Below are 27,100 nucleotides of genomic sequence, written 5' to 3' on the forward strand. Positions count from 1 at the left end.
AGACATTCTGTTATCCAGAGCTCGGGCAGAGGAGATCCTACCTCACACTTCTCTGTCTGAGAAACAGGCAGAAGTATGCCTTGGATTCAACATATTTTCAAAATGAATCACAGTCATGGACCCCATTGGAGCTTTTATACAGCACACTTTGACCCAGAGGTTATGGCATAGTTGTTACCACACAGTTGTCTTTTTCTTATCTCATTTCCATGGAAACTGTGGGGTCTGAATGATCGACGTGGCAGTAACTATTTTCTTGTGTGATTCGAGTACATGTTCTGAACAAAAGTCTCAGCAAACTTGCTTAAAGACAGGACCATTTCTTTAAGGCTTGCTATTTTAGAAGAGAAGGCTTCCCGTGGGGCACCAGAATCAGTGATGAGCTTCAGTGCAGAAAGATTCATTTATAATGAATCTCTCTCTCTCTCTCTCTCTCTCTCTCTCTCTCTCTCTCTCTCTCTCTGTCTCCCTCCCTCCCTCCCTTCCTCCCTCCCTCTTTCCCCCCTCTGCTTATTTTACCAAACAAATCTAAGGAGCCAACACTTATATTTGCTTAGACAATGTAGTTTTAGTCACTTTGCTCCACTATTAGAGAGTCTGTTAACATCAAGGAGAATGGATTCCAGTTATATTTTATAGAAGAAACTGTAAAACTTCATGAAGAATTGAATGTGTATTTGTGAGGAGCATATTTAGTGACTTATCAGAGTATCCTGGGAAGAACCTTGTGGACTCTTCTCACCTTTTGCCTGCTTTGAAACCAGAATAGAATGGTCACTATGACCTTCTTCAGCTTGGCATTGCCTGATATCAGGATGGCTGCATGTCCAGAAGGGCAGGCTGCCATCATCCCTATACAGACCATCACTCCTCCCTTATTGTGCCACAGTACCAGTAAGGGTATTGATATTAAAGCGGCACAGAATGACACCACATAAAAACAGAGAAAGGAGACCAGAAATATGATGGCTCTGACATGGGCCTCAAGGCTGGGGTCACGAGAGCCTCTGGTTTGGGACTTCATAGTTCTCATGTGATTTCCCAGGGAGATAACCAGCACTCCGGAGGAAATCAAGAAAACTAGAGAAGGGGGCACAGAGCCCACATTGCAGAAGACAAACGAGTAAAAGAAATTGAGTTTTTCAATTTGCAGATTGAATTCTGTGTTGTTCATGTGCAACATGGATGTGACCACGGTGTGAGATCTGCTAAAAAAGTCCCACAAACAGAGGGCAGTGCAGACGCCGGAGAAAAGAAGAGCAACTAGAAGCATCTGGAGAAATCTTCTGGAGACCCAGCTTGCTAAGTGAAGTGGGAAGGTGTGAGAGAAACGGACAATCTTGGCGCAGTAGAGGAGACTGAGGCAGGCAGCAAGCCAGAGGCTCACTTGGTTTGCGATCATCCAGAGAGTGAGGATGGCTTGGTAGTTGTGGCTTAGTGGGTCTTTCATCTGCTGGAAGCAGGCAAGCTGGATAGCATCCAGAAGGAGAAGGCCCTGCAGGAAAAGCCGGGTGATGCTGAGACAAAGCAGTGCGATGTCACAGTTGTTCAACGGCTGCTTTTTTACCATGTCCCAAAAGTTTACCAAGACAATGAAGGCATTGGCCATGATTCCCACTGCAAACTCCACCACGGAAAGGAACAGGAATGAAATCTTGGCTTCATAGGACACAGTTAAGACGGGAGTCAGAGTCAACATGATGCCCCTTCTCTGATTAACTAACCTAAAACTCCAATATCACCCACCAGAGCAGGAAAGGATATCTCTTGAATGGAGAGCTTTCCTTTGCAAGGATTATCAAATCTTGCCCAGTTTATTTTTTTCTCCCTTGGAACACAAATCCCTAATATTCCTATTGGATGTCCCCAATATATCCCTGGAGGGGATGTCGTCACTTTACACTACCCTGTGGTTTGGCATGAATGCTTATGGTAAGGGAGGAGCAATGATGGGTTTACCCCTAAGATGATGCAAAAGCTTTAATAAATCCAGGTGTTACCTACCCAGCAGCCCCACCCCCAAGTCACACTGCAGCAATGGGAATGTAAACAAGATTGAGTTTCAGCTCCCTAACCAGGCAGGGTCTGGTTTTACATGCCCACATGGATTTGTGAGCACAGAGGAGAGGAGGATTTGTTTATGGGCCCAGGGACACTGCCTGTAGGCAAAACAGATGTTATAAGCGAATTAGGCTTTGAAATGGGGTATCCTCACATTTGCACTTCTCATTTCACAACTGAGGCCTGACCTACCATAAGTACACTTTAACATGATTCATTGAATGCTCCTAGCCAAGAATTCTTTTTTTCCCCCATCTTTATTAACTTGGGTATTTCTTATTTACATTTCTATTGTTATTCCCTTTCCCGGTTTCCGGGCCAACATCCCCCTAGCTCCTCCCCCTCCCCTTCGATATTGGTGTTCCCCTCCCCATCCTCCCCCCATTACCGCCCTCCCCCCATTACCGCCCTCCCCCCAACAATCACGTTCACTGGGGGTTCAGTTTTGGCAGGACCAAGGGCTATCCAAGACTTTTTTTTTTCGGAGCTGGGGACCAAACCCATGGCCTTGCGCTTGCTAGGCAAGCGCTCTACCACTGAGCTAAATCCCCATCCAAGAATTCTTAATCCTCACCCTCCACAATGTACAGCCAACCCAATCTACATAGGATTAAAACAATGGGGCAGAGGTAAAGAGAAGACAGGAAAGTCACAGTAAACTCCAGAGGAAATCAGCCAACGGGGACTAGATGGAAACTGCCGTTCATATGTAAACAGAGCCTATTCCTTACTGGAAGAGATCATTTTACTTAGAGGAAAAAGACCACCGAATGATTACAGATTGTAAACATCGCTGAGAGAAACAGCTTGTTGTTACAAGGATAGAGCATTGGCAGTAAACAGACTGGGTGGTGACATCCTGAGGGACAAAGGGTTTCCACGGTGGAGAACATGAATAGCAGAGAGCAGCATTTCGAGGGGTATAGAGAAAAGGTCATTTTACAGACAGGGAGCCAGGCTGTCCTGTAGCACAAAGTGAGGCTGGAGGGAAGAGTTCAGGCTAAACTGGGGGCAAAATGACTTTTTTGGCTTTTGTGTGAGTTAAAATATGATATGGTTCTCTTCCCAACTTGTCTCCATTCATACATGGGGAGATCCGCTTCAGTCATTTTCCTAAGGTCTGGCAGATGTAGCATGGCTTGGGTCGTACTCCTGGGAAAGGGTGGATTACTTTCTCTCAGCAAGTGTGAATACTGGGAATGAATTCCTGCATCTCTTGTTATGGGGACACTTGGCCCTTCCTGGGGTACCACATGATACAGGGGAAAATTTGGATCCTCTCTTATTGTTAGTCTTTTTAATAAAAGAGTAAGAATGGACTCTGGAGGAAGCTCGAGGACACTTTTATTAGATTTGAAAGAAACCCCCCCTGGGCAGGGAGCTGTTGCATTAAGGAATCTGGAGAAGAGGAAAAGAGAAGATGGTGGTGGTGAACAGCTTCGGATGACAAGAGTAAGAAAACTCAGAGTGTCCAGGGAAGTATGCCCAGGCCACAGCCAGTATCCAAGAAAAAACAAATAAAAAGAAAAGAAAACAAAAAAAAGAGTGAAGGAAAGAAGAAAAAATGTGACAGATTTCTGAGTTAGAAAAGCAGTCAGGCTTAACACGCTACATGGTAATAGCATCACAAGTTGCTGAATCAGGGTAGGGAAGAAAAAGCCCATCACGTTATTAAGGAAATAATTATTCCTCCAGCCTCTTCTGGTTAGGGGACACAAGTCAGCCTTCACAGGAGCTGCTTTCTGCTAGGTAGCTAACAGGTATAGCTGCAACTTACGTTTTGTGTAGTTTAGGCCAGAGGTAGATTTCATTCTTTCGACTGGGAAGACATAGCTTTTCACTGGTAGCCCTCACCAGAATCCTGATTAAGGCCTTTATATGTCCTTCACTCTGGAGAGGTAACCCTAATGTTGTTCAGGAGATGGCTGAAGCTGGGAAATGAATGCAATTTTTTCCACCACGAACATCCGGAGACCTAGTTTGCTGGAAGGAGTTGGTGTCTGGACTGGAGTATCAGTCACATGGTCATGGAGTGCTGCCAAGCAGGGATGCTCATTTAGGAAAAGATAAACCAAAGTGCTCCCTGCCATTCCTGCCCCGAGAAACAAGGACATTTCATGCTTCAGGCCAAGGACAACAATGAATTGTTCAGTTTTTAGTCCCCTACCCCTAAAATAACTAGTTTATTCCCATCTCCTGTTCATCACAATTTCCCTATATTATCAAATAAAAGGGACAGAAATTAGGAGTTGATAATCCTCTCCTTTCAGCCCTTCCCTTACAAATCATTTCCCTCATTACCACTTCCCATTCTCCTCAGAGAAGGGGAACCTCCCTTGGGTACCAACCTACCCTGGAACATCGATTCTCAGTAGGGCTAAGCACATCCTCTCCAGCTGAGGCCCAACCAGGCAGTCCAGTTAGGGTAAGGGGACCCGAGGGCAGGCAAGAGTCACAGACAGTTCCCACTCCAATTGTTAGGGAACTCACATAAAAAGCAAGCTGCAATCTGCTATAAATATGTAGGGGGCCTACGTTTAGCCCATGCATGCTCTTTGGTTGGTGGTTCAGTCTCTGTTGAGTTCCCCCCCGGCCCCCTGCTCCCGACCCAGGTTAGTTGACTCTGTAGGTCTTCTTGTGGTGTCCTTGACCCCTCCGGCTTGCTCAATTCTGTCCCCCACTCTTCCACTAGACTCCGTGGGTTCCGCCTGAGGTTTGGCTGTGGGTCTCTGCACTTGTTTTCATTTGCTCCTCAATGAAGCCTCTCAGAAGATCGTTATGTTAGGTTCTTGTCTACAAACTAGCAGAGTATCATTAATCGTGTCAGGGGTTGGCGCTCTCCCATGGGTTGGGTCCCAAGCTGGGGCAATGATTGGTGAGTGATTCCTTCGATCTCTGCTCCATATTTATGCCTATGCCTCTTGAAGGCAGGACAACTTTTGGGTTGAAGGTTTTGTGGGTGGGTTGATGTCCCCCTCCGTCCACTGAAAGTCCTGCCAGGCTACAGGAGGTGACTATTTCAGTCTCCATATCCAGCCACTAGTGAGAATCTCAGCTAGGGAAGGGACAAGGGAATGGTGCTGCCATCAGGATGTAAGGTTAATAAAAATAAATTATTGAGAAAAATAAATAATTTGGGACAAGTAAAATATTTTACTTTTAATGTCATTTTAAATGAAACATGTATTTATTCAAGCTATGTATTTGATTTACCAAATTTATACACAGTTTTATACATTTTAATGACAAGCTTGAAAGGCAAAAAAAAAAAAAAATATGTAACCATGCACTAGCCAGGGACATACATTCCCTATTGCAGGAGGCCAGGCTCAAAGTCCCTCTAACATTGATTAGTGCCACTAGGTGGCGCCAGACCACTGCAACTTCTAGAAGTCCCAGTTTTCTGGTCCTGCATGCTTGCCCCAGGCATTTATTTGAATCCAGTCAGAATTTGTTCCTATATTTTAAGTATTTTAGACTCCACATAATGTATCATGGTATATTAGACTTTCTTTAATTTCAAATTTCCTTGCAAATGGTACTTCTAATTAGCTAATGAGACAGCAGAGGCTTTGGAAAGGTCAAATGATCAAATACCTTGGCCAAAATCACCCAACGCAAAGTGAGAATCTAGGATTTCAGTATTAGTATTCCTTCCTGAAGGGAGAAGGAAGAATGCCCTGCCTTGACAAGATGAAGTCTGTCAGCCTTCTTTGCTTTCAGTCACACACACACACACACACACACACACACACACACACACACACACGGGTTTGGGTGCAGACTGTGGAAACAAGCTATTGGGAAACAACCTCAAGTCAGTAGAGGAAGGAGAGAGATAGTTCAACTCCTTTCTCAGGAGAGTTGGAAAAACTGAATCTGGGTAGGCTCATGTCTCTTCAAGAGACTGTGATGTCTAAGGAAAAAAGCCAGAGACTCCCACTAGACTTGCTGAAACAACATGTTTGTCTCCATACAAGGATAGCATAGGTATTAGTAAAGTAGGTTATTGAAAAGAAAACTCCGCAGGTTTTCTTCAGACGGATCTGGGATGAGGTCTTCCTTTATCACTTCTTCTGGATGACCTGCATCTTCTTTGCTGTCACCCTTCTGATTATACTAAGGGCGTAGCACCGCCATAGCTCAATTCAGACTTCTGTTAGGAACTAACCTGATGTGTAGCCATTTAGAAGGCACCCAGCCCATGTATGCTCTTTGGTTGGTGGCTTAGTCTCTGTGAACTCTGAGGTATCTGGGTTAGTTAAAACTGTTGTTCTTTCTATGGGGTTGCCATCTCTTTCCGCTCCTTCAGTCCTTCTCCTAACTCTTCCATAGGGGTCCCCAACCTCAGCCCAGTGGTTGGCTGTGAGTATCTGCATCTGTCTAAGTCAGCTGCTGGCAGAGCCTCTCAGAGGACAGCCATGCCAGGCTCTTGTTCTCCAGCACATAATGGCATCAGCAATAGTGTCAGGGTTTGGTGCCTGCTCCTGGGATAGATCTCAAGTTGGGCCGGTCACTGGATATCCTTTCCTTTAGTCTCTGCTCCATTTTTTGTCCCTGCATTTCCTTTAGACACGAACAATTCTGGTTCAAAAAATTGAAGATGGATGGGTGGCCCTGACTCTCCACTGGAGGCCCTGTCTATCTACTGTAGGTGGCCTCTTCAGGTTCCACCTTCCCACTGTTGGGCGTTCAGGATAAGGTCATCCCCATTGAGTCCTGTGAGCCCCTCATATCCCAGGTCTCTGGGACTTTCTAGAGGTTCCCCCCACGCCCAACTCCCCAACCCCTGCATGTTTCCATTCATTCTCCTGGCCCTCTGGGCTTCTGGCCAGTCTCCCCCATACCTGTCCTCACCCTCCTTTTCTCTCTCCTCCTCCCCTCTCCCATCATGGTCCCTCCCTTCCTCTATCTCCAATGATTGTTTTGTTCCCCCTTCTAAGTGGGATTGAAGAATCCCCCCTTGGGCTTTCCTGCTTGTTAAACTTTATATGGTCTGTGAGTTTCATCATGGGTATTCTGTAATTTTTGTCTAATATTCACTCATTAGTGAGTATGTACTTATGCGTGCCCTTTTGGGTCTGGGTTACCTCACTCAGGACGGTATTTTCTGGTTCCATCCATTTGCCTGCAAAGCTCACAATGTCCTCATTTTCAATAGCTGAATAGTATTCCATTGTGTAAATGAACCTCATTTCTATATCCATTCTTTGGTTCAGGACATGTAGGTTGTTTCCAGCTTCTGGGTATTATGAATAAGGCTACTATGAATACAGTAGAGCACTTGTCCTTGTTAAATGTTGGAGCATTTTTTGGGTATATGTCCAGAGGTGGTATAGCTAGGTCTTCAGGAAGAACTATTTCCAATTTTCTGAGGAACCGCCAGATTGCGTTTCGGAGTGGTTGTACCAGTTTGCAATTCCACCAGCAATGGAGGAGTGTTCCTGTTTCTCCACATCCTCGCCAGCATCTATTGTCACCTGAGTTTTTGATCTTAGCCATTCTGGCTGGTGTGAGGGGGAATCTCAGGAATGTTTGGATTTGCATTTCCATGATGACTCGGGATGCTGAACATTTCTTTAAGAGCTTCTCAGCCATTTAAGATTTCTCTGTTGAGAATTCTGTGTTTAGTTTGGTACCCCATTTTTAATAGTGTTATTTGGTCTTTACAGAGACAGCCAGGTGAATCAATGGAATGGAATTGAAGACCCAGAAATACCCACACACCCATGGACACTTGATCTTTGACAAAGGGACTCAAACAATAGAGTGTTAAAGAGAAAGCATCTTCAACAAATGGTCTAACAGGCGATCTGTGTTTAGAAGACTGCAAATTGATCAATATTTATCACTTTATACAAAGCTGTAGTCTAAGTGGATCAATGACCTCAACATGCATTGATCCACCCTGAACAGAGAGACTGAATCTAATAGGAGAGACAGTGAGAAAGAGCCTCAAAGTCATTGGCACAGGGGAACTTTTCCTGAACAAAACACCAATGGCTCAGGTTCTAGGATCAACAATTGGCAAATGGGACTTCATGAAACTGAAAAGTTTCTGTAAGACAAAGCACACGGTCAATAGGACAAAACGGCAACCTACAAATTAGTAAAATTGTAATCTTAACACTACGTCTGAGAGAAGGCTGATATCCAAAATATATAAAGAACTCAAAAGTTAGACTTCAAAAACCTGATTCTTAGGAAGTGGAGCTTGTTAGTCTCCACTTTAGCTTACAGTATCAGAAGCCTCAAGGTACAGCCCCATTATCTGCATTTAGCAAGACATTTGGGAGATCTAATGCACACTGCACACTTATGTTTGAAAAGCTCTAAGATATAAGGGGGAAAGGAGTTTCCCCAGGAGCTCAGTGATGACCACTCACTCTGCAGGAACTGAAACACGGTTTGTATACTGGACCTTTCTTCAGAATCCATGCTGCCTTCTAAGCCATAGGAATTATTTATCATTTGCTCGAATGCTTAAAAAATGAGGTCCAACAGAGCTGGAGAGGTCATTTGATGTTTAAGACGACTTGTTCTTCCAAAGAACCTGAGTTTGTCTCCCAGCACTCATGTCAAGTGGGTCACAACCACCTGTTGCTTCAAGCTTGTTTCTGGCCTCTAAATAGTGAGTTCTAAGCCAGCCAGAGCTGCACAGTAAAACTCAGACATAGAGGATAGATAGATAGATAGATAGATAGATAGATAGATAGATACTCAGTTAGAGATTGAAGGACCTTGATTGGTTTTGAATATCTTATAGTTCCCAGGGTCCTAAAAAGCTCTCTGGATTATTGCTCTAATGTGAGGTATGTAACAGTGAAGGGAATGTAGTGTGAGTTTTATTCTTGTCTAACCAAATGTAGTTCCCAAACTGTGCTGAGGCAGAAGTCTGCAGCGATTAAGGTTTTAGCCCAAGCAGGTTCCACACATGGGATGACCATTCTGTGTGGTGATTAGTGCCAAGTGTCTATGTGATATGAGCCTTCTGCTTCATTACTGACAACCCCTTTGTTTGTTGGATATACAAACTTTCCCAACTGGAAATAAGATATATATTTCTTTTCTTCCACGTAATAGCTGATGATGTGCTAGGACTAATTAGACGAGACTTCTTAGAAAGCCCTGACATCTTTTTTTGTGTGTGTGGAAATTTGGCTGCTATGATTGGGGACACTCATGAGATGAAAGACAAATGTCAAACTCTCACCGTAAGACACTAGATGCCTCAGATTCTAGAGCAATTGAATGCAGACCAGAAACTGCTGCCTTCTAGGCTCTTCATTGTACGATACATGGAAACTCCCTGACGTTTGAGTCACTATTACTGGAAGCTGAATATTCATACTAATCTGGACGGAGTCTAGCCCTTGGGACTCAAACCTTCAGAGCAGAAAGAAGGAGCAAGAGAAGGAGGAGGGTAGGAGCAACACAGGAGAAGAACGGTTACTCAAACACTTGTAGAAGGAGAGAAACAAGAGGTACCTTGTGTTTAAGAAGTGTCCAACAAGGGGAAGCCCTGGGTCCTGCCAAGACTGAACCCCCAGTGAAAGTGATTGTTGGAGGGAGAGCGGTAATGGGGGAGGATGGGGAGGGGAACACCCATAAAGAAGGGGAGGGGGTAGGGGGATGTTGGCCCGGAAACCGGGAAAGGAAATAACAATTGAAATGTAAATAAGAAATACCCACGTTAATAAAGATGGAGGAAAAAAAAAGAAATGTCCAACATCTAATTGTCTATTACAGCATGCGAAACCAGGAAACAGAATGAGCAGGTAAATTTGATTCCTAAGTTTGCCTGTCACAATGAATCAGAAAACAGGAGGAACATGAGTAGAAAGAAAAGATGCTTTTCGTTCTTCCATTTTAAAGCATATGACTTCATCACACGTAACTGTCCAAGGGATGTGGATAGAGCCATGCTAGTATGCTGTGAGGTTAAAGATTCTCTCTCACCTAGCTCTTTTTTTTATTTTACTCCATTCTTTTCTCCCAGTTACTGAATATTCCGTCTTCCAAATTTCTCAAGGCCTTTTGTGCACATAGCATGAAGATGTGTCGTTGTCACGCAGTAAGACTTCAGTTGTGTGTCTTTGGGTTAGGTGCTCTACAGGCAGTACTGATACCAACATGAAACCGTATGATTAGGGGCATAAATTGGCTCAGTTTCCTGGGCGGGGGCTGTGGGTAGGTATGGTTCTGCGTTTTGCTCTGTTGCTGGAGTGTCAAAACACTGCTGCGCAAATGAAACTAGAAGACACCAGATTGCATTTACCATATGCCACAGTAGGGTCCTTGGCTCGAGGGAAGTAGCAATACATCGCTCAGGGGGTGTGGGAAAATGCAGCCTAAGATGTGCCAGGCAGAAGCTGGGGTTCCCTGACTCCCTGGCACCCAATTCTCATCAGAAAACAGGCAGGGGAGTCAGGAATGGAGCGTTCGGGGTCCACAATCCTTCAATGAGTTTGGTTCGGGAGTTCTCAGACTCCTGGATGTTCAGTTGCCGCTGGAAGAATGGAGGAGGCCCATGGGCTGAGGACAGTTCAGGGTGGGAAGGGTGGAGTGATATGGAGTGATTTATCTTAGCTCAGCAGTGGCGATTTTCTGAAGAGCACAGAGGGCCTTTTGAGGGAGACAGGCTGTGGCTCTATAGATGAAGGCTTTCTCCATGCTTCTCATGGTAGTTCTTGATGAAAGAGAGTCCCTGTTTATCTATACTGTTTATTGACTGTTCATCATGGAGAATGGGTACGTACTACCTCATCAGATTGGACCAGAGATTAAATATCTTTTTCTGGAAGGAATGTCCGGGAGTGAAAGTTTATTAGCTAAACCCTCAGGATCTCTAAATAGTTTATTAGCACGGAGAACTCTGTTCTGATTTATGTGACCATAGGTCACATTCCTATGTAGGGAGTATGGTCACGTGATAGGGGCCTGATCAAAAGCAGGTGAAACTCTTGCTCTGGGACTTCCAACCCCCTCAATCTTACCAAGTTTCCTGGCCTGGTCGGTCCATTGTCCCACAGATAGGGACTCCTTTTAAAGGAAGCTGGACATTTTTCAAGATTCCCTTTGGTTCACAACCATGAACTAAAGGGAGGAGATTTTAATAAAACTAATAGCGCTGCAATACCTTGGGTGGTTATCAGTGCAGCCCAGGTCTCTCAGATTGTAAGGTAAAAGGCCAGGGTACACTGTAGCACTCATTCTTTGTGGGGGTCTTGCCTAACTGACATGGAGTTCAAGCAGGAAATGGTGTAGCCATGGTGGGTCCCAGAGATCAGTGTGGGAGAGAGAAGCACTCTGAGCAAGTGGGCTGGGTCAGAGGAGAGAATACAATGGCAGAGCCCACACATGACTGCTAGACACTCTCTGTGACCTTAGACACTTAGTGTATCTTTACATCAGATTAGCTGTCCATCTGTGGTAAGAGAATGGAAGGAAATACAAAGGTCTATCAAAGACCATTTAGAGGAAGTCATACATATTTACTTATGGTCATACTTACTACCATCTTTTTGTGATTCAAAGTTGATTGGTTGATTGATATTACTTATTCTTCTTCAACAATCTTAGTCTAAAATTGAATCAAGTGAGAATGTATTATGCACCTCCTACTATGCTGTCATATACCCCTTAGGACACATGCCTTTTACCTTAAATCTACAACACACACATACACACACACACACACACACACACACACACACACACACACATTCTGAACAATTCATAGTTTTTTGTGGAGATTTGGAGGTTCTACAATTGTAGATGGTTATAATATCCAGCAAAACACAAGCAACTGGAGATCTGTGGTTCATAGGATAAACAGGAGTGATTACAGTTTTAGCAGAGATATTTGTTTGTACGGAGTGAGCACTTGAGCCAGTTAGAGGGGGACTAGCAGGATCCTTTCCAAACCTACAATGGTTGGGAAATATTCAGAAACAGCAACAGAAACACATGTGTTCCCTTTGTGGGCAATGAGAATGATAGCACAGTAAAGTAATCTTTGGCTGAAGAATCAGAAGCGTCATGTGAAGATTATGCATCAACTTCACAGAAATTAGAAACACACTGGCAGTCCTTCTTGCTCTTGGTTTTATATTAGTCTGCTTTCAGTTGGTAAATTAAATACCCGAGGAAAGTTAATTTTTTTTAATAGGTCTATTTAGCTCACAGTTTTGAGGGATCAAAGTCTAAGCAGTATGCTGCTGGATCCGGCTGGGCATTGGGGGCTGGGCTGGCTTTATTACATCATGGCAGATAGCAGGAGATTTTGCAGGAAGGAGAAATTGGTGTGACAGAGAGCCAAGGCCAAGAAAGGAGCAGTTATACTTCTGTACTAGCTGTCACCAGAACTAACTAGACTCCTGTAAGAGGTGCACTATTTCTTTTCAGAGGCAAGATATCCAGTGTCCCATGTCTTACAGGTCCCATGGCTTCCTTTCAGAGCACAATAGTGTTCCTTAGTGGACAAACTATATCCAAGACACAGCAGATTTTTTTTTTATTAACTTGAGTATTTCTTATTTACATTTCGAATGTTATTCCCTTTCCCGGTTTCCGGGCAAACCTCCCCCTAATCCCTCCCCCTCCCCTTCTTTCTGGGTGTTCCCCTCCCCATCCTCCCCCCATTGCCGCCCTCCCCCCAACAATCACGTTCACTGGGGGTTCAGTCTTAGCAGGATCAAGGGCTTCCCCTTCCACTGGTGATCTTACTAGGATATTCATTGCTACCTATGAGGTCAGAGTCCAGGGTCAGTCCATGTATAGTCTTTAGGTAGTGGCTTAGTCCCTGGAAGCTCTGGTTGCTTGGCATTGTTGTTCATATGGGGTCTCGAGCCCCTTCAAACTCTTCCAGTTCTTTCTCTGATTCCTTCAACGGGGGTCCTATTCTCAGTTCAGTGGTTTGCTGCTGGCATTCGCCTCTGTATTTGCTGTATTCTGGCTAGACACAGCAGATTTTTGAATTGTCTTAGTCTTGCTGTTCTTTGTAGATCTATTCAATTTTCTTCGGGACAGGCAAGTACTTGGTTAAACTCTTTACTTTCCGTTTCTCACCAGTGTGACACGATCTACAGACCTATTGCTCATCAAGGCAGTGCATATTCCATATCTCCAATCCAAATGTCTGTGTGGAGAATCCACTTAGGAAGTTTGAATTATCTGTTCAGTACTGGTTGTTTGGGATGTGATCATAAGGTTAGGGTTATGTTGAACTGCCCTCATAGGAATGGACTGTTCTCAGGGAGGAGGATGACATCTCGGTAGGGTGAAGAAGCCACAGAGAAAATGATGGGAGTTTTCATATAAGATCTGAATTGGAGGGAGGTAGCCATCTCCAGATATTGACACTAGAACTTGATAACTGACAATTCAAGAGTTTCTGTTCTGGAAACCTGGTAACAAATGAATGTTGAATTTGTTGAAAGCAAGGACCAACTTTTAATCTGAAAGGCACTTTTTCTAGATTTACTGACTGTAGACTCTATGAACCTTGGATTACTAGATTAAAATCATGGTAGTCAGTGTGATACCAAGTGACCTTTAGCAGATGCTTTTTCATATTTCCTCATTTATTGATGGGAGTTAAAATACCTGCCTTGTCCCATGGGACTGTTCTTATCTAAAAGATGATGCAGATTAAATGTCCAGAAAGCTTCAAGGTGTCGAGTACAGATGTATAGTTTTATTATGAACACGTGAGTATTAGTTAACGTATTATACTAATGCCTTTCTCCTTGGTTCTTGCATGCACATGCTCTTATCTGTGCCCAGGGGTGGGGAATGACAAAGGCAGTATAAAATGGTGGAACAGGAGGCATTTCACAACACGAGGAAATTCTGCAACCCTCTCTGTGTGTTGTTTATATCCTCACCTTCCTCTAACATTTCTGGGCAGAGAAGACTGCTTCTCACTTTAATTCCTTTTCTCCTTGTCTAGGTGGTGTGTGATGTGACTGGCTCGGCTCCCATGTGGAACAAAGGTAGGGAAAGATCTCAGCCTCAGGGAAGAGGTACAGTGTAAAGTATGTGGGGAAATTGTTTCAACAGGCAGGCAGAGAGAAGATGGAATGGGCTTGAGCAGTGTGTGTGTGTGTGTGTGTGTGTGTGTGTGTGTGTGTGTGTGTGTGTGTGTGTGTGTTGTGGGGGGGTTGGACATGGTACCTGGGTTTAGTTTTCTTCCAACATCCTGTAGAATCAGTTTAGTGTGTGATATAAAGATTCTCCTTCACGCATCAGTTTTCAGTGATGGGAAAGATCCCTTTCTTTTGGCTCAGTTTAGCGGGGGCTATTTGGAGGCTAACAAATTGCAGAAGCAGCTCTATGATGAGATATAGGGGATTAGAACCCAGGGCCATGCAGATCCTATGCACTCTATTACTGAGCTAGATCCCTCAGTCATCAGGTTCATGAGACAGGGTTTCACTATAGAGTCTTAGCTGGCCACAGGCTTGAATCTCCTGCTTCTTCCTCCTTAGTACTGGAATTATGGGTGTGCAGACTCGAGAAAAACAGTTCTTAGCAGAGCTTCAGCTTAGATATTGCTTAGTGATATTTTACTTTCACAGCGGCAGCATCAACAACAAACAATAAAAGGGGGCTGGAAAATTGACATTCTAGGTCAGCTACTAATTATCTTAGGTTTGGTTAAAAATGTGCTTATATTATAATCCATTGTTTATAGGTGAGAACATTGAGTTTCAGAAACTCTGAGTGACTGAAATATGCAGAGAGTATATCGACCATTTGTACAGGCTCATTTCATTTAAAATTCCATGCTTTTTATGACACTGCATTTCAACTGGAGGCTTCTAAACAGTCATTCAGTGATGGAGTACTGCATTACTGATCTAAAAATGCTTTGTTTTCATTTAAATGCTCCACTCGAGCTTCAGACTGAAGGGATGCCTTTAGATGTGTCAGTCACCCTCAGCCCATGGACGGTAGAATGTATACTGAGAGAAGACTGTTTATAAAATGGCTTTATCTAGGAAGGGAGAGTGCACAAGAGACTGCAAGGAGGAGAAAGAATACAGACTGGGCTTCCCTAGCTCTCTGGGCTCTATTCAGATTAAGCCCTCTTAGGGCTTTGTTTGTGATGGCAAGTTGGAAGAAACTCAGCTAACAGAGCCTCAATGGGTACCTAGGGATCTGCTATGCACTGAAGGAAATCCTTGAGGAAAAGGAGATATGAGAAAAGCAATAAGAAACACGTGCTTGCCATGACGTATGATTATGTTAAATGGTCCCATGAACCCTCTCATTTCTTTCTCATAGCCTTTGACATTAACATTGACATACCTTGTGCATTTTCCAGGGTTCCTCATCCAGATATATTTGCACTACTGGGAACCATGGGAGAGGGAGAGGTCATTTTGAGTTAAACCCCAAAAAGTCATGTTATATGGTTGGGCAAGTTTTTGTTGGTGCTTCCAGTTTCTCATCTTGAGAGATAATGGTACCCACTTCAGAGTATAGTCTGAGGAAGAAGTAAAGAAAGTACTTGAGTCATTAAGTATAATACAGTCCATAGGGATCCCTTCGTCAGTGTTGAATTCTGAGGGTGCCTCACTTACAGTACACAAAAGCTATACATTGAATTGCACTGTGTAGAGAAGTGGGTTATTACTATAGCGCCTGTCACTGCAAGTGGAGAATAGCCAAGGGCCTAATGCTTGATTTAGACATTGGAACCTGAGAACCACTCAAAGAGTGGTGACTGAAGGGGTAGAGAAAATTTCCTGATACATATTCCTATCTTGTTACATATTCCTATCCTGTTACATATTCCTTACACTTAAAGATCTTCATGCTTTCAACACATCTCTAAGGCCAAGGGAAGACCATGTCACTCAGAAGTAAACTACTCAAAACATCTTAGTGCTTGTACCTCAGACTTGCCTGAGTTGTCTTTTAAATTAAGGACTTGGAGCAGAACTTTCTAAATCTTACTATTACTATAGTCAGGCAAGGTCACACGTGCCAATATTTAGTGTAGGCCTTGTGTGAAACAGATGTTTCATGTTTTTATTGGTGAGTTATGCTTGACAGAGAGGTTGACACAGTCAAAGAAGAAGCCTACATCCTAGCAGTGCATCAGTCTCAGGATAATTGTGACATCAACTTCTACCTACATTGCTTTATTTTGTAAGTTTTTGGCTAGGTACCACTTTTATCATCATCTAAGTTAGGGAAGCCGACGTACCTAAACTCCTGCTTTAGCAACCAGACTTGGACTTTGAACTCAGATCTAGACTTTTTTTGGTTAGCAGCAAAATAAGCCTCACAGCATTCTTGGACCTTGTTTTCCTCATTTATAATAGGAGGAGCCTATATTTTTATAATGTTACTGGGATATTACTCTGGCCTCCATTCCACTCCCCAGTAATTGTGTTCTAAGTGGAATGAATTTGGGTGGGACATTCAGAGCATAGAGTATGTTACGCAGTAAATATGGTTCTCTTGAAGGATGAGAGTGGCAATGGTCAAAGGGACCATTGTGGATTAAAGCACTCCCAGTGTGAGAGAGGATGATACTTAGGGAGACAATTGTGTAGGCCACACTTTCCAGGCATAAGAATGGTCAGTAGTTAAAGGAATCACAAGAATGGTCAGTAGTTAAAGGAATCACTGTGTAGATCCTTGTGTTTATGTAGCTCTGTCTCCTGAAGTCTTTGGAATAGAAGGCTCATTAGCTGTTGATCCTTTGGTTTTCTGATGAAGGTTGATTCCTGACAAGATTTTCATGATAAATGGTGATATGAGAAACCTAAGGATAACTGAGTTTATTAAAAAGACAAAAGATTCCATTTTGATCATTCCAGGCTGTTATGATGTGACCAGGGCAAGAGATGGTAACATTTGTTTGTTTGGGTTGTAGATATAGCTCATAATCATGATTTTTCTGTCTCAATGTTGCCTGACTCTTTAGTGGTCCATTGAAGCAGATCAATGGTGATTAAGCAGGGCCTTTAACATGGTGCTTAGTAAAAGAACAACTTTAAACTGTTAAAATTTCAGTATATCCTAGAGTGAGATCTTTACAAAATTAAAAGTAAATTACTAGAAAATAAAATTTAAAAGCAGGGTTAAAATAGATTCCACATTTAAAAATTATTAAGGGCAATAAACATCAAAATTGTCATAAATGCTTTCCTACACCTCTTTGCTTTTTGTTCTTATTTCTTCAAGGACTGCTATCCCTGGTTTATGGATTACATGCGAGGCAGTCATTGGGGAGGACTCTGCCCTACCTAGAGAGAACATACTCAGTAATAAAGGAGGGTTCTGCACCTGTAGTCCTTAGAGATAAACCAGAGAACTCAGTGAACTTGGAAGAGGGAAATAATTACATACTCCTTGCTAATTCCTAACTGGAATTTAGCATTTCTTTTCAGTACAAAGTCTGGCTGCAAACCACAGTAGTAGTAAGCAGTATTTGTGACTTTGGTCCAAGAGGTTATATCAGTTCATATGATTAATATTGAGAGATTGTTGATACTTATTACTACTTTGAAATATCAATAATTGCTATGCCTACTGTTATGCCATTAGTCAAAATGACATTAATTAAAATCGTTACTGCAATTAAAATGATCTAGTAACCATTTCATTCTAAGTAGTTTTCTTTGTATACTTTTTTGTATATTTCACCCATACATTTGAAAACAGCTCTAAGCATGTCCAGATATGAAGTTGCTAAAGTGTCTCCATAGCAAAAAAAAACAATCTTAAGGACATTTTCATGGTATTAAGATCAAAGCATTTTGATAACATTTTCAAGACAATTTTCTTCCATTACAAATCAACAGATTGTGTAATTGCCAATGAGTTCCTGAGAAGGCAATAATCTCCGAGAAAGACCAGAATTATTCTAGGATCCCAGACCAGCTATTTTTCTTTCTCTTCTAAATTTATAGACATACAAATTTAGTTAACTCTGTGTTATTTTAACAGACACTGTAAAGGTCCTGAGGGTTAAATGAACTCACAATGGATGAAAGAAAATGGGTCATGACCATGACTTTCTGCCCTAAGGTCTTAGAGATGGTCTCCTTAGAGCAGTGGTTCTCAACATTGCTAAGGCTGCAATCTTTTAATACAGTTCCTCATGTTGTGGTGACACCCAGTCATAAAATTCTTTTTGTTGTTACTTCATAACTGTAATTTTGCTACTGTTATGAATCGTAATGTAAATATGTGTTTTCTGATGCTCTTTGGTGATCTCAATGAAAAGATAATCTGTCACCCCCCCCACACACACACAAACACAAAGGAGTTGTCACCCACAGGTTAAGAATGGTTGCCTTAGAGAAAGACTGATTACTAATTAACTAACAGTCCTGGTCCTGGAAATGAAAGCTTGGTTGTGATTTGCATTCAAAAGTCATTAACAATTTCCTGATTGGCCAGAAAGCAGTCACCAGCCTTTGGATTGCTTTCTGCAAATTGCTCTGTTCAGCCTTTATTGCTAGGTCATTCTTCAGAGCCACTGGGAGCAGCTGCAGCAGACAATGAGGTTTGTCTATGAACGGCATATTCCTTTGTGGCTTCAGATTTGTGTGCAAGTGTGGGTGTACAGGTTGGCATGAATTTGTGCCGACTTTCTTTGGTCAAAGGGCCTTTGATACTTTGTTTGGACAAAACCAAAAACCACACACATTTTGCAAGCACACACTTAAAATTTAACTCACTTTTTTTCTCCTCCGGGTAAACCTGTGTTTCATGTGTGTTTAAGTGTGCATTCCTCTGGATCCATGCAGGGTCTTTAATCCTGATTGTACTTGTATATGATGGTGTTGAAGTGTGAAGAATAGTATCTGGGGTGAAATATCAGACAGAAATTCAGATTCCTCAGATGACTTAAGAGATGAAGTAAAGGAGGACAAATGGGGGCAAGAGTGCAATTTTGGGGGACAGTCATTTCTGAAAGGCTGTGGAGCTGTGGCTGAGGAATGGTAATTAGGGTCAGGACAAGGGAGGATCTATTGGTTATGGGTTTGGTGGCTTTATTGATCATACACAGAGTTGTTTTAGTGAAGAGGCCAAGGAGATGTCACTATATGTATGATGCTATCCAGAGGCACGTGTGAGGTAGGAGTTAGAGATCTCAGGTGGAATTAGAGGGAAGTCACAAAGAAATCATGCATATTTAGACTGGACACAGAACGGAAAGTGCCCAGGGAAAGAGAAGAAGGCAAGGGATTGTTACTGGCTTCTTCCTGGTGACAGTTAATAGTTACCAAGTTGTTAGAGCTTGTTTAGACAGTGAGCACCTCTTTCCTGATTGGCCACAGAAGGAGGAAGGTGTTACCGTTGGGAAAAAGAAGAGACTAACTTCGTGTACTCACTGGACAAGCGGCCAGTATGATCCTTATACTAGTGTGAACAGAGGTTCTGGTGTGCCCAGGGAACTCCTGCTCTCTAACCGTTGTTCTGGCGTCACAGTACAGGACAGAGGGCACTTATGGGAAGTGAGGATGTTGGGTGCTACAGGGAGTGGTTCTTGGTCTGCTGCTCTGGGAAAAGTGCCTGAAGGATGTGGAATGACATTTTCTCCAGTGTCCTGCATTTAAGAAAGCCCATCACCTTTCACTCATACGGATACCCCTGGTTTTAAACAGTCATTCCCACACACTGAAGTTTTAACGAGCTACTGAGTTACATCACACAGTGTTCCTTCCAAAGTGTGGAACACTAAGAATGAGAGGGACCTAGAAGAAGAAATTTCCATGAAAACTTGGTTCAGACCATAATGGTGGGGGTGCTAAGGAAGAGGAAGCCTTGTGTACCCTGGATCGAAATAACAGAAAGATACAGCGTCTTCACGGAATGCTGGGAAAACCAAGGTCTCGTGTTAAGTGTTCCTTCCACCCCTGAGTCACACACCCAAATAGAATTAGATTTCTTCACTTAGCTAATTTTTCCCTTTCTATTCTCAAAGAAGCCAGGAGATCACAGGTGAACTTGTGAAATATTGTTGAACACATCTGTGAAATAGCCATGCTTGTTGGAGCCCTCTAACTGACTCATTCTGGTTCTCTATAAAGCTTTTCCCTGGATTTCTTACCTGTTATTACATGAGTTTTAAAAGAACAGCTTGGATCTGTCACTGGCTTTCCTTCAGAGAAGAGGAGAGTTATACAACTCTGTCACGTTAACCGACAAGCCCATTTTCATAATTTGACCTCCATGTCATTTACTTTGCCCAAATAGCTATAATGATGCCCATAAAATGAGACGTGGCAACTATTCATTCAAAATGGAAAACTTCTATTGGATCTACACGATATACGTGCTGTAAAAATTCTTATCTTTTCTGTTAGGTTTTCCTTGACTGGCCTTTTTATTACATCTCTTCCCCTGTGTCCCTCTGCTCTCTCTCCTGTTTGATTTCCCACAAAGATTGTGTAGTGTAACCTGCTGTATGGTTTATTTGGTATGTTGCCTTGCTTTTCTATTCACAAGGATGTAGGCGCCACCATGGCAGGGATTTCTAGGTTTTGCTCACTGAGCACAACCGGCTCCAGGGAGAATGCCTACATAAATGTGATAAATAAATAAAAAGCAAGCACATTTCCCTTCCCCCATTTAAAACCATAGCTTTGATAACCTTACGATGGGTAAACCAGAGAACAATGCACATCAGTAGCCTTTTTCTCTTCAGTCATAGAGACTATGCTGTCGTCCCTAAACCCAAGGTGATTTGATATTTATAGGTGCTTATACAAATGTCTCAGCTGCCATGGAGACAGAAATGACAGAAAAACTTGTTTCCTTTTGTGAGCCTTGTCTTTACAGAGAAACTTCTCTCATGTATCTTACCTCTTAATTTAAAAACACTTATTTCTCATGGATATATATATATATATATACATATATATATATATATATATTTGCTTTTGTGGCACACATTAGGAATTGGCTTCTGGTTGTCTGTTGACGCTTGGCTCTATTAAAGGGATGAGCTTTGGATTACCATGTTCTATACATCTCAGTTAATTTATTTGTGAAATGGAGAAGATAATTCCTACTGGACAATGATTATGAGAACTAAAAAAAAAATGATGCACGTATGACGTGCATAGGCAGCTATGATCTGCAGTCCAGCCGTGGCTAGTGAGCCAGAGGATACATGATACTACTGCCATCACCCTCAAAGCAAAACAGTTGTACCCCGTGTTCTGTGGGCCCAGCAGTATAGAATACGGAGTGTAGTTGAAAAGCCTGGCCGTGCAGTCGAAAGGGCAGCATGCAGGTACCTGCTCCCCTCTTTTCTGCTGTGCGGCAGGCAGGTAATATGATCTGATGAAGCGTACTTTTCATCCTAGTTGTATGAGAATCATGGAGAGTTCTTAGCACATTTTCTTGATCTCTGTCAACTACAGTTATTATTAGCATTAAAATTTCAATGATATGCTGACTTAACAAAAAAAGAATATTTAGTGAATTAAGACAGATTGCCAAGTAGTGGCTGTTAAAAGCATTTTTTTTCAAGTTCCAGTCTTTTTTATTTTTTAATCCTTAAACAAAGTTTTAAATCTTGCGGTTCTGGTGAAGGAGCCCAGGCCTCACAGGTGACAGGCAGGGTCTTCAGTTGCCTCTTCAGTGTAATTGAAGAGACTTTCACCTTAAGTCACTGAAGGCTTCTGTCTTCCCACTTTATAGTAGTGATACATTCATCTGCTTGTTCTCTCGATATGTGGTTACTTTAAGCTAACACACGCACATACACACACACACACACACAGAGAGAGAGAGAGAGAGAGAGAGAGACAGACAGACAGACAGACAGACACTAAAATCAGAATAATCTGTGGATAGATAAGTTGAAGAAACCAGTGTATGGAAAAAAAGGTCCATACCACAAGATTTTACAAATGATCACATAAACTTCTTGGCCATTCAACCTGAGCTGCTTTTACCAGAATCTAAAGGTCATCATCTCTTGATTAGCTTTAAAAGACAGAAAACAGAGAAGACTTCTCTGTCTCAATACTTCATCCTGTAGAGGTGGGTAGGCTTAGGCTTAGGGAAAGGGTAGGAAAATCTCAGAGTTAGAGGGCCTTTCCTCATAGAGTGCTGCCTCTCATCTTGTTCTCTGAAAAGTCAAACCTACAGTCTCTATTTCTTTGTATATTTGTAGACAAAAATATTATTTTCTGTAAGTCAAAGCTCATAGGCTGAGGAGATGGGGAAGTATTATGGAATTTACGATACCTGGGGTGAAGCAGAGGGTTACAGAATTTATAGGGCCAGCATTAAAGCATGAGAGGAAGAAGTTAGAGAATACAGACAAAAGTAGCAGGCTTCTGTTTGTTTGCATTGCCTCTCAAGGCAGATTAAAGTGAACCCAGATCTTCCCCTTTGCAGTGTTGTCTGTGGGAATCATAATTTTAATGCTTCTCCCATTGCAATAATCATGTCATCCCAAATGTCATGAAGGTCCGCGGATCTGCTTTACGGACTCTAAAGCCACCAGTAGCTATGCTTATTATTCTGCTCTCCCAGGTCTTCAGTGGGAGCCACAGGTAGTGGTAATCTAGCAGTACCTTTACGGCATTTAGGGAAAGTGTAGTTTTTTTTTTTTTTGCATGGACTGGGAACTTTCTGCTCACCTCCAGTTTTCTCATATTCATTCCTCATACTGATTATTCATCGTACTCTGGCACTGTTTCCATAGTCTCTTGGTGATTCCTATGCTACTCCAGTTGGGTGCACCCATCTTCATGGCTTTTGTTTCTTTAGAACGTCTTCAGTTTTCTTCCTTCTGCTTCTGAAAGCAGTTAGAATACATCCTCCATTTCATTCTCATTCTCCCCCATTTGTTTTCTTTCTCTTCTCTCCTTCAGGCGCTGCCTTTATTCTTAGAGTCAGACACTTGGGGAGGAACTTCTCTACTGTTCCGGTTCTTCACTTGCATTGTTTCCCCAGTCATGGAACCGTAGAGAGGCCATGGAAACTGCTCAGCTTTGCTGGGCTTTAGCTTTCGGCCAGTTTTGATTTAGAATTTCTACTGACTTTTTAATTTTTCTGAAGCCTCTAAAAGTCTCTGTTACTCTTTTCCCACCTTATAATTTTTAGGTGAAGTTCTTTGTTTTGTTTATTGTTTGCTTTTGTTGTTGTTCTGGGACATAGTGACTAACGCACTTCTGATTTCGTTCCTGACTCAAGCTCTTAGGTAGCCCTGACAGAACGTTGGCTGAGAACTTTACCAATCAGAAGTTTCAGAGTTCTTACTTTACACATTTAACTTCCAATCCTCCTAGCCTTGTCCATTTGGTTTAGATGCTTCTTATCTACCAGGCCCGTCTGATCAAGGAATATAATATGTCAAAAGTTCTCCCCTGGCGGCTTCTTGTCTTCTCTTTTGCGATATCTCTTTCTGCCACAGCAAGATCTTTGTGAACACTGGACCATCTCTTTCCTCAGAAACCAAGTGTATGTCCTTGGGACATCAAATTAGTGTTCTATCTTTTTATTGTTTTATGCACTCAGAGGCCTCCTTGTGGGCACTATATTGTTTTCATGATGAAAAAAACCATCGTTGCATATATTGTTTCTCAAATATATGATTGCACTGATAGGATGAATTGTCACAAATTGAACTCCTGGGTTATGGGTCTAACTTTAAATTTTTTGCCAAGATATCATGGAGTCTGTGGTATGGATGGCGGTAGATATGTTCTTACACAGCATGTGACACAGTGTTTAAAATACTAGCATAAAGAACAACTTCCCACATCACAGCCGTAAGCAGTCACCAGAGAGAAAGAGCCATGGTCACTTGGAATGTCATTCTAATAGTTCTTCTCCAACGGTGAACATAGGACCAATTTTTGCCTTATTAGTTAATGTAATAAAAGTAATTATGAAATATTATTAACCTTGGTAGAATTTTACAAGAAAGACTTTTGGGGAATTTCTTATAAAGCTTATGCTAATGTGAGGTATTGTAGATAATAGCCAGGAACTCTAGAGTTAGGGACTTGATTCTAGAAAAACACAAGGTAGTCCAGAAAGAAGGTCTTTCAGCTCCACTTCCTTTTGTATAGTAAGAGTCAATTATGCTCACCGTGTTCTCTTATGGATATATGAGAAGTCACTTCTCTTGTCATCTAATCTCTGGGCAGACAACTGTGGAATGCTTCTCAGGAGAGGATATATGAGTACACACTGATAGATGAGAAAATGAAGATATCGGAACTAAATATCAGAGGTCTGAGGGAACAAGTTAGGACAAATGCTCTTTGAGTAGACAGTGCATAGGTTATAAGCAAGCCTGAAAAGTAGTGGGTGGGGTGAGGAGGAAGGTAGCCTTGAGTGAGCAGGGTGATAAAAGAGTTAGAAGATAAGAAGGTAACGTTAGAGCATGCTGATAAGAACAGAACTTCACAGAGTGCAGCCTTGCTTCCGATCAAAAGCCCCATGATGATTTCTTCCTCCAGGACACCATCTCTTGCTACCATGACACTGAGTGCTAGGTTGCATCACAGGAAGGATGTATGTACAATAAAATCATAATGAAAAGTAAATGCATAATTTCAGTATTTTTAAAATAGCAATTTCTGGGGGCTAAGGAAATGGCTCAGCAGTTAAGAGCAATGGTTGCTCTTGCAAAGGATCTGGGTTAGACTCCTGGCACCCGCATGGTGGCTTATAAACAATTATCACTTAACTCCAGTTCCAGAGGATCTGCAGCTGCAACTCTCTTCTGACTTTTATGGGTACCAGGCACACATGGGGTGCATGTATATGCATGCAAGTTAAACAGCTACACATACAAAATAAAATAAATGTAAAATAAATTAAAATCGCACATCTTAACGGATAGAAGGCCACCTTAGAAAGTAACCATTAACTAAGCATGAAGCTCTGGAATTCTAAATGATTAAGCCTGTATTTCATTAACTCTCATCGCCACTATTTCTCCTAAATATTAAAACCATTAAAGAAGAACAGAATCCTTGTAGATATGCAATTACAGACCAGGGCATGGAGAATGTAAGAGGAACCAGGGATATCATATTGTGTCAGAAAGGAAGTATACTATAAAAGGTTCTTAAGGGCTTGGAAACTTTTGGGGAGATTCCCTTTAAGCAAAGATAGGAAGACCTGAGAATGAATGATATCAATGTGTTAGTAGGAGTTAAATGTGCTTAAATCTGCCAACTTATGAAAATGAGTAGAAACGGATTAAATTCAGTCTCTTTTGAAAGATACCAGGAAAACAAGCATTTTGACGAGTAGTAAACAATGGAGTTAAACATTGAATTCCCTCTGGAAACTGCATGCCTTTAATAGTAGATAAAGGCATTATTTTTTGTGTACAGAAGTATTTCCTCTAACAATTAAAGGATTAAAGAATCACAGTGCTGCTATTACATAAATCCAGATGGGATAATAAATCTGGGAAGTGCCAGTGGCTGAAACACCACAAGAAAGAATAGGAGATTTTATGTTTCCTGATGAAGATGCCCTACCATCTATAATCCTTTGCTGTAAAACCATCAAAATACATGTAGGAAAATTCTGGATCCTAATAACTAACCTTAGCTATAAGAGAAACACTCTAACGTTATGAGAATGTAATCAATGACATCCAGAGTATGTGTAATGTCTACAGAATAGGCCCTTTGGATGAGAAGGGACTCAGACATAAACTAATTATAATACACACACCTTACTTTCATCTTTGTTTGTCTATGCTATCAACATCTATGAAGTCTACTCTAAAAATTATAAAAGTCATTTGAAAAGTTTCTAAACGGTGGATTTTAATGCTGGCTAGGTGTTTGGGAACAATGAGGAACTTCTGTAAAACCATGTAGGTCACGATGGTGCTTTTGCTGGTTGTTTTGTAAAGTTTCTTGCGTCTTGAAAATACATTTTAATCCTTTCAAAAGAAGATGTATGAAATTTGAAATTGGCCCCCTAACAATGCAGGGACAGGGTGATGGCTCAGTAGGAAATGTCAGTAACTGGTGGGTTTTGGAAATTCAGGTGGAAGGTTTGGCACCCAGTTGAGCTTTGGCGTCCAAACTGTACTAGCCACAATTCAATGCCTTTTAATTCTGAAACCGCTTTCTGTCTCTTCAGATGGCAAGACGAAGGTTTAAGAAGTTCAGCACCCTGGAGCTTGTGCTCATTGTTCTGCTGCTTATACTGTTCATCGTCGCGGTGGTTCTAATTGTGCTCTTAGCCAACTCCACGGAACCAAATGGTAACAAGTCACTCTGAGTCCCTCCCATGCCAGAGCAAACTCACCACCCATGGTAGAGACGGCACACTTTTATATGGCTTCATGTATGTATGAATGTGAATGTGAACGCATGCAGACTGTACATCTCTTACTGAATATCTACAAACCGTGGCAGGTCAATAGACAGTAGGTTTGCATTCTGAAACCTTCATCTCCATTTTTAGTTATTGCCTTGCATCCAGCTCTGCAATCTCTGAAATATATTTGCTGAATGTTATAAAGATAATCATAATTCTGTGAATATAGATAATGAACAATGCGCTGTGTAAAAGGAAATATGTATATTTACTGGATGTCAGCTTAACTATTTAAGGTGCAAAATTGGTTTCTGAATAACCTATTTGTGTTATTTTTCTTAACTGTTTTTTGAGCTGATATGTTTCAAAATAAGGGCAAGAACGCTCTGAATGATCCAGGCCTTCCTATCTGCCCCACACAAGAATTACTTCTCGTGGGAACTAGGCAATGAAGCGCCAGCCTCTGACTACAGCCAAACCATTTTTGTCCTTTCTATTCAGCTCCCAGCTACATCATTCCCTGCTTTTTGCAGAAAATGAGGGTCTTAAAAACCATTTAACCTTTAAAGTTGTGTAAACCTGAAGAGGGAGCTAAGGCCTTATGCAGATGCTGGCACAAACGCAATTTCATTTATCGTATTTGAAACAAAAACCTCAATACAAAGGAGAACAATTAGAAAAAACATTTTCTTCTTATAATGTCTTTGTTTATTAAGTCCATATCTTAAGTAAAACTCCTTTCCCATTT

The 27,100-nt window shown here is 41.9% G+C and overlaps 2 protein-coding genes across 6 annotated transcripts in view; one reads left to right on the forward strand and one right to left on the reverse strand.

Annotated features, from left to right (window-relative positions):
• Positions 1–703: 703 nt before the first annotated feature.
• Tas2r138 (taste receptor, type 2, member 138) lies at positions 704–1,699 on the reverse strand. The gene has a single exon (NM_001024685.1). It carries the CDS (start codon positions 1,697–1,699, stop codon positions 704–706), a length of 996 nt encoding a protein of 331 aa, NP_001019856.1.
• Positions 1,700–13,900: 12,201 nt separating this feature from the next.
• Mgam (maltase-glucoamylase) overlaps positions 13,901–27,100 on the forward strand; it is a 154,100-nt gene continuing 140,900 nt past the window's right edge. The window contains 2 exon segments of one of the 5 annotated variants that reach the window (NM_001427451.1): positions 13,901–14,057; positions 26,173–26,296. In NM_001427451.1, the coding sequence (NP_001414380.1) occupies positions 26,173–26,296 (124 nt within the window). In that variant the 5' untranslated portion in view covers positions 13,901–14,057. 5 annotated transcript variants of the gene reach the window in all.

The sequence above is a fragment of the Rattus norvegicus genome, chromosome 4 (assembly GCF_021556685.1).
Source record: "Rattus norvegicus strain SHRSP/BbbUtx chromosome 4, alternate assembly SHRSP_T2T, whole genome shotgun sequence".
NCBI classification, from domain to species: Eukaryota; Metazoa; Chordata; class Mammalia; order Rodentia; family Muridae; genus Rattus; species Rattus norvegicus.

Bases quoted from the DNA above. Each gene is read 5' to 3' on its own strand.
- Tas2r138 (NM_001024685.1), bottom strand. From the start codon at position 1,699: ATGTTGACTCTGACTCCCGTCTTAACTGTGTCCTATGAAGCCAAGATT.